We start from the raw sequence: 8,190 nt of genomic DNA on the forward strand, positions 1-8,190 counted from the left end.
CTTAGTAATTTTATAAACGGCTGTAACCTTTTCATCGCGTTATCCTCATTGAATCTATTTATGACATTTGAAAGGTACATTTTGGACTGACGTGAGCGATTCAACACACATCGATATAAATGATGGGGTGGCCAGATTCACTTCCAACGTATCAGCTAGGTTTGTTTAAATTAAACAAATTAAGTTAAAAATTTAAGTAAAAATAAAAATAATTGAAAATATTTAGTTAAATTTATTAACTTCATTTTAACAGATTTTGTCTTGTTAGACTTAAAAAAGACAGCAATAACCTTGTAACTCTTTCGAAATATCTTTCAACGTTATACCAACAATCCTCTAAAATTCCTGTTTTGGCGAGATTTGCCGTTTTTGGTAAGAGAAATCCCCCCTTGGAGAGGAACGAATCAGAACTTAACATTCTGTGCGTCACGGAACGAGATGGAAGTTTTGATCTGCAAAGAAACCTGGGTTACCATGAGCTTGCAAACGGACCTATGGTTGAGGTAATTTGTTAACAGATCAAACTGTGATTTTGCTAAAATTAATTCAATTAAACTTTTATATTATTTTCCACTGTTAAATATTAGTAAGGGTTGTTAGTGATATACTCATCAAAAAGTAGCGTTGCTACTGCTGTTACATACAAGTAAGAAGGAGCACCGTTGATTTTAAAGGTGGAAAGACTCTTCAACAAATGTAGGAAGGCTGCGGCTAGGAGTGCTTATAAGTTGCAACAATTAGCAGAAACCTCCCTATCTACAATCCGATTTTTAGTAAACTGAACGTTATGAAAATATTATTTCATTAAGAAATTAATATTCCAATAAGATAGTTCATTAGTAACATTATAAACTCATCATTTGAAAAGGCTTGAGCTTAAATTATATCAGGAAGTTCGAGCAACACCAAACAGACATTGTACGTTTTACTTTCAGAAGTGTAACTGGGACATCCTCTTCATGAATAGATGTTGCAAATCATTCCTAAGTTTTTGATAAACGCCACCAGCAGTGATGATGATGATGATATTTGTTAAACGCAGGAAATTTTTAAGTAATTTTGAATTTAAGTTTTAGTAGTTAATAATTGCACTAACTGCTGAAACATTTGTGAAGGTTAACGACGGAACTCCTATCACCGTGACGTTGTCTGAAAATTTTGAAATTCTCAAAGTCAGCAAGGGCTCAAACAGGAAGATAATCGTTCCCAGCACCACGACAGCTTCAACGTCATCACTGGCCACCATTCAGCCGTCGGTAACATGCAGGGGAACGTACACGAGCAGAACTTCAGTCCCCATTCGAGCAACCGACCCTCAGTATTCAAGGAAAGGCAGTATAAGATTTTCATTCAGGGATGACAAAGGAAAAATAGAAAGCAAAGCTAAGGTTTTTTCATTTAGTTGCAAATTTGTAAATAACAAGCTACATGGAATGGTAATTTTCATTCAAAGTTTCCAAAAACATTTCAGGCTCTTCTGAAACAAATCATTCGCCATTCTATCGTGTCTCTCTCATCATTCTACGTTCACTATTTGCTATAATGAAGTTTTAATTTATTCAATGTGGATTATTGAATAATGTATTGCTTGAAAAGCAACTTGTCAATTTATTTCAATGATAACAATCTTAAAGAAAATCTATCTTGCTAACTGAATTCACAAATTATTTTTCTTTTATGCAAATGATATAATTGTTAACATTATTGTCATCAATATTGTATTTTTAAAAATATTGTCATCAGTATTTATTGTACCACAGCGTTATTTTGAAGATTCTAGTTTATAATCGCAAAAAATGTACATTACATTCACAAACACTGATTGGATTATTGATAAGTGGTGCTTCGAACTTGTCCATCCCCCAGCAGAGAAGGAGTAGGGGGTCCAGTTACTACGAAGACTGCATCCTCAGCTTCAGTCTGCCTGATCAAACAGCAGACATGAACATGGACCGATACAGAGTCCAACTGCCCAGCCAACAGTCCAGAGTAGTCTCCAATGGTTTACACGTTTTTCTACGTTCTTGGATCATTGCTTTGGTTTCGAAAACATAAATTTTTGTAATTAATTTTTATAAACCGACTTGGTTTACTTAAAACTATGACTTATAATAAAATAATAATCTTGGTATTCATCTGTATTTTACCGATTAAATTATAAAAAAATTTATTTAGTTTCAAAGAATAAAAGGAACACAAAATTGAAACTGACCTATATAGCGGAGCAGCTGAAATCTGATTGGACCAAATTAGCCCATTTATTGAATTTCAATCATGATCAAATTGAGAGCATCCAATCTTCTTTCGAATCCCCGGAGGAACAAGTACTTTGTTGTTATATTTGTAACCTATTTATTCTGTGGTAGATGGCATCTTTTAAACAGAACAAAATGTCGTTATTGACGTCATTCACTTTGATGTAATCATGTGATATGACATAAATATCGGTAACAAAATATTATTGTGTTGTCATGTTAATTTAGTTATTTCTTAAAACATCTTCATCATTTTATCACTTTCACAACCACCGCCAACATCACTACGCTATCATCCTCACTATTTCACTAACATCATCATCAATTCAGGCTTTGGTGTTTCTACAAACTTGGATTTCACAAAACAGAAAGAACGTAGATAATTCGAATAAGCTAGAAAGGACACTGAAAAAAATAGGTCGATATGACCTAGTTATGACAGACATATGCGTCGAAGAAGGTGATGATGTGAGTGCAAATGAAGAGCTCGGTGAAAGGGTGGGGAGGAAAAGAGATGAAGCCGAAGCTGATGACGAAGTTTGCGCCAACAGATATGATGACCAGGACCGCACGGAAGAACTCATCTGTGAAGGCGATGGAAGCAAATTCGTCGTTGACAACTACGTTGCAGCCACTTCAATAATAACTCCAGCAACAACAACCGTCTTCAACAAAATTAAATTTTCAGAAAATAAGAAGATTGAAGATGATGACGATATTAAGCTTAAAAAAATGGAAGAGGTGGCTGTTATTGGAAATGATGTAATTGTTAAAGAAAGGACTGAGCCAACGTCGAGAAATGTCGTTTGCACTGAAAACACTGTTCATGAACTAACTGACGTTAATAGAGTTAGTTATCAAGATGATGAGAGATGTTATGATAATGATGTTCACAAAACTCCTGACATCCAAAAAGAAAGGTTTATTGTCACATCGAATAACAATACGGCTCAAAGTTGCAACGATATGTTTGATGATGACGATAAAATGACGTCATTTGTGAGGACAGATGCTGGTTTAGCTGGCGAAAAACGTCAGGAAACATGTTATCACGACCGTGTATCAAGTGCTGAACCAACACCATCACAAATTAACTTGACAACTACATCGACAGTTATCAAAGTAAAAAATGATAAGAATTTTTGCAACGTTGGGTCTGAAGTGGATGAGGGAGTCATCGTGAAAGAATGTATCAAAGCGAAGACATCGTACGGCGTGTACAATGAAAACTACAAAGACGACGATGAAGAAAAAGAAGAGGAAGCATGTGTGAACGACACATCGATGGTGGTCGAGGATGTTGTTAAATCTGACTGCCGTGTCACTGATCAGTTTCATCAAATCATAGATAGTATTGCAAAGAATGATAATAAAAGCGACGATGACAACAACTTTTTTGAAAATTTTAAAAATATTTGTGAAACAACAGAGGCAGTGGAAGATGACGAGGCCGATAGGAGGTCGTTGATGAAGGTGACGAAGAAAAATTCAGTGAAGTTGGATGCTGATAGGGATGTTGTGAAAGTTATGAAGGCAAACGAGAGATGCAGTATCGTTCACACTGCTGACACTCAAAATTATGAAGACAATTATGCCACTGAGAGGAGTGATGCCATTGTTAATGTTGTTTATCATGAAGATGGTCGCGGTGCTGAGGCCAGTGATGTAGATGACGTGGGTGTCTATGAATGTTCTTTCGTTCGGAGGAGGTGTGCTGATGATTCTGATGACGTCATTGGAAGTAGTGACATCATTGAAGATAATAACATAACTGAAGAAAGTAAAGTAAAAAACATTACACAAAATGTCGAAATCAGTCCAAAAGTATTTAATGATGATTATAACGAAAAGGAAGGTAGTGTTGATATGAACAGGGAGCAAGTTGGGGTGGTTGAAGAGATTTACAGACTTCCACTTGACAGAGAGGGGCAGCAAACGTTTCGTTGCAGTAATGACTGGCAACCTGCCAGCAGCAGTCCAAATGTTGCCTGCTGCATGCAGGATGACCACGATTATGAAAAACTTGATTTCAGCCGTACCGAAGAGGTTAATAATTTTGCAGCTTATTATGACGACGACGACAACTATAACAAGGCGGTCAACGATGCAAATGTAAAAGTTGATGACGACGACAACAACGTGGATAACAAAATGGCGGATTCAAAACTGGATGATGTCGCAAGTGGAAGGAATGTTCATTTTGATCATGTTGTTATGATGAGTGAGAGAGTTGAGCCCTTGTATTCTAACGAGGAATTCCGTCGTTATCCAAGCGATCAATATAAACAAAATGATCTTCATCGTTTGGATGTTAAATCTGGTGTAATTGGTGATAATATTGTTTTAAATACTGACGCCAATAATTGGAAGGGAGGTGATGACCTGAAAGTTCAGGTTGACCCTGTCTCCCATAACGAATGCATCCATCTTGGCAAGCGACACAGTGCGGATCAACCTGAAAGTTTCGAGGAACTCTCTGCTAAGAAATGTTTCCAGATGTTTGGCGATGAAGATGATTACAAGAGAAGTGGTGGCAGATGCGTTGAGAACAAGGTGGAAACTGTCTTCCACTGCGAGGCGTGCAGTGAAAACATGTTACAGACGATGTTGGATGCCATCAGAGTAGAGGCTGAAAACGTTGTTGATTACAAGCGCTGCTACGATAACATTGATAGAAGAGATGGTGGTGATGGTGACGCTGACAGATATGATGGTGTCATTGATGAAAAAAATTATCGAGATGATGAAATGATGGATGGTAACGATGCGACCAGCATGGAGATAACTCAGGCCATTATTCGCCCGTCAAATTGGAAGGATGAATTCAATGATAATGCTGCTGCTGCTGATGATGATGATGCTGGAAGTAACGGCTCTGACGACGTTCGTGATAAGAATAGATGTGATAACGTTGGTGATGATGAGAATGTTGATGTTAGCAGCATTGAAGAAGCTGCTGCTGCTGCTGGTGGTGGTATGTTTGTGGCCTGCAAGTTCAAAAGAGAGGGGGTCGAAGAGAAGAATGGAAAGATGTTTGTCGGAGAGAGTGCTGATGTTGGTGGTGGCGATGATGTCACTAGAAATAATTTTGCCAGCAAAGTAGCTGATGACCATGATGACCTTAATGAAGGAGGTAGGTCTGTGCGTGTGGGACGTAGCAAAGATGAGAAGAAAGAAAGAGATGATCCAATCGAAAATTATGAATACAATATAAATGAAAAGCATGATGTTAGATGTAACGTTCATTATAGCGATGTGAATGATTCAGAAAAAGCAGGTTGCAGCAAAACAGTAGATAATTTGAGGGATGTAGGAATGGGGAAGAACCATACATCACTGAACATTCAGGATGCTGTTGCTGCTAATTATGCCACGATCGATACAAGTGCTGAGAGATGTTATCGCAATGCACCAAAGAATGATGATGAGGATAACAAAATTGATTACGATGGCTTCAACGTATCCTGCGATGTTGTGAACTATGAAGTCATCAGAACTGTCATAACTGTTAAGCAAAAAACAAAATGTGCGGACGGAAAATATGATGGTGACGATGAAGACGATGATAGTCTGACGAACGACATGAAGATTGATATCAGCAACATCAGGGGTTATGACAATGACGTGTCTCGTTATGAGGCTAGCGAGATAACCATCCGAGAAATGCTGTGTGCTGATTTGCCTGCTGAAGAGGCAACTGACATGATTTGTGAAATGAACGATGTAGAAGGGCAAGGCGACAAATTCATTTGTTTGCGAAATGATATCGTTAGCAAAGAGAACGAGAACATCAGTGTTGAAAGTGAAATCAATAACGATCTTTCTTATAAAATCAACACCACAAAGGACGATGAGTGCGATACAAACAACTTGAATATTATTGAGGACTACTATGCAGTTGTTAAAGAAATAGAGGGCAAGCAACAGCAGCCATCACGACAACATAATCATCCAGTAATCGAAGAATATGATGGTGCCAGCATTAACCTCTCCGAATTGAACGACTGCATAAAAGGTGCTGGCGGCCATGTTTGTTACAAATTTGACGTTAGCGACGCTGACGACGACGATGGACGCATTTGCAGTTACAATTGCAACTACAAAAAGCAAAGGGATGCATTCATTCATGCTACAACTGATCCTATAATCGAGCATCACGAAAATTACGTTCAACGAAGAAGCATCCAATACTCCAAACTTCTATTTGAATGAAAACTGATGTAGTTATTATTCAACTACTCACCACTAGATTTTTTTTCTATACAATCATCATTATTATTATTTATACAATCATATGATTATTGAATTCAAATACTCGTAAAAGTTGATAAATGTTGTTCACTCGATGTACATGCACATCCAATGACTGATATGACCACCATAAGACGTTTGTCATGCAACACGAATGTGCTGATGTAATATTTTATTTTATTCTAGCCAAACTTTTTCTGTTCCTTTATCTTTTTTGCGTTCTGCTGGGATATATGACCACACACACACACAAACACACACACACATACATACACTCAAACACGTATTGTTGGTCAGTGCTCTCCAGTGCATACTTCCGAATTATTAATTAATGGAACATAATCACAACCATCTCCGACCATATATATACATATATATATGAATATATATATATATTTATATATAACTATTGTAACGATATATATATATATACATATATATATATATATATTTAGTATATATAAACAATTTGGAAACTTGAAAAAATGATCGAGAAATAGAAGTGGTTGTAACGAAGTTTTTAAAGTTGTTACCAAATTAAAGTTTAATCTTCGTTGTTAGCCAATTGTAAAATACAAAAAAATTAACTTGAAAGCTAATCAAATAATGTTTTTTGACTTCAGCAAATCTAATTGTTATAAGAAACGTTAATATAAATAAGAGCAAAAAATTTATTTGATCGTTTCGTAGAAAGCATCAGCATTCGAATAATATTTCCATTTATTTTTTGTTGCATCGCTTGTGTTTTCACCATCTTAACCAAAATTAAAATATAATGGCAAATTTTCGGATGGGTCGAAGGAAGAGTTCCGTGTTCCGATCTGGAGCACGCTTGATGAGCCAGGAAATGGACTGCAGACCCCTCTTCACCGCCATGGATCGCGACTGCAACGGCTACATCGACAGGGACGAGTTGAGAGCAACACTGTGGGACGTCGGCATCCATGTTACTGATCCGGATCTTGACATCATGATGAAGACGGTTGGTGTTGTCATCAAAGACAGGATATTCTATGAAGGTTCATCTTATCTATCTACAAACTTTTTAGTTTTTTATATTTGAAATCAAAAAAAACATAATTGTTTTTTTTATCTAAATTGCATTTAAAGATTTCTAAAAGTTAATTAATAACAATGAAATAAATTATTTAAGATTTCGTAAAGATGATGGCCGGTACAATAGGAAAATCGCAGAGAAGGGTAGGTAAAACTTTCAACATTTTATTTGTAATTCGTGCTTAGTTTTAAATATGTTGAAAAAAAATTTATACCTTTCTCATTTTTATGACATAAAATTTAATTTTTTTTAATTCAAATTTAGATTTTTAAAATTCAACTTTTGAGCAATACAAAAACGCACTAAAACTTGTTCTTTAAATCTTCGCCACTACCACCACATGTTACTGAGTTGAGACAATTGAGTGCGTGACGCAAATTTCCACGCCAGTTCCACCTCATCACATGCATGTGCACATAGATAAAGCAAACGAATTACCAGATTTCTACCTTCGAGCGGATTTAAAACAAACATGTTGCAAAAAATATTGAAATTAGGTATATTGTCTTCAAGAAATCAAAACTTGTCGTTCAACGTCTTCATACGACTAAATCGTGTCGTCATCGTCTGCATTTCAATAACTTCGGCATAATTTTCTGAATATCATTAACCGATTTTATAATGCGA

The 8,190-nt window shown here is 36.4% G+C and overlaps 1 protein-coding gene across 1 annotated transcript; it reads left to right on the forward strand.

Moving 5' to 3' along the window:
* Positions 1 to 7,281: 7,281 nt before the first annotated feature.
* HELRODRAFT_161106 (hypothetical protein) lies at positions 7,282 to 7,748 on the forward strand (the record flags this gene model as incomplete). Its single annotated transcript, XM_009021068.1, has 2 exons — positions 7,282 to 7,525; positions 7,660 to 7,748. The coding sequence occupies 2 exons, from the start codon at positions 7,282 to 7,284 to the stop codon at positions 7,746 to 7,748; spliced, it is 333 nt and encodes a 110-aa protein (XP_009019316.1).
* Positions 7,749 to 8,190: the final 442 nt, after the last annotated feature.

The sequence above is a fragment of the Helobdella robusta genome (genome assembly GCF_000326865.2).
Source record: "Helobdella robusta unplaced genomic scaffold HELROscaffold_3, whole genome shotgun sequence".
Taxonomy (NCBI): Eukaryota; Metazoa; Annelida; class Clitellata; order Rhynchobdellida; family Glossiphoniidae; genus Helobdella; species Helobdella robusta.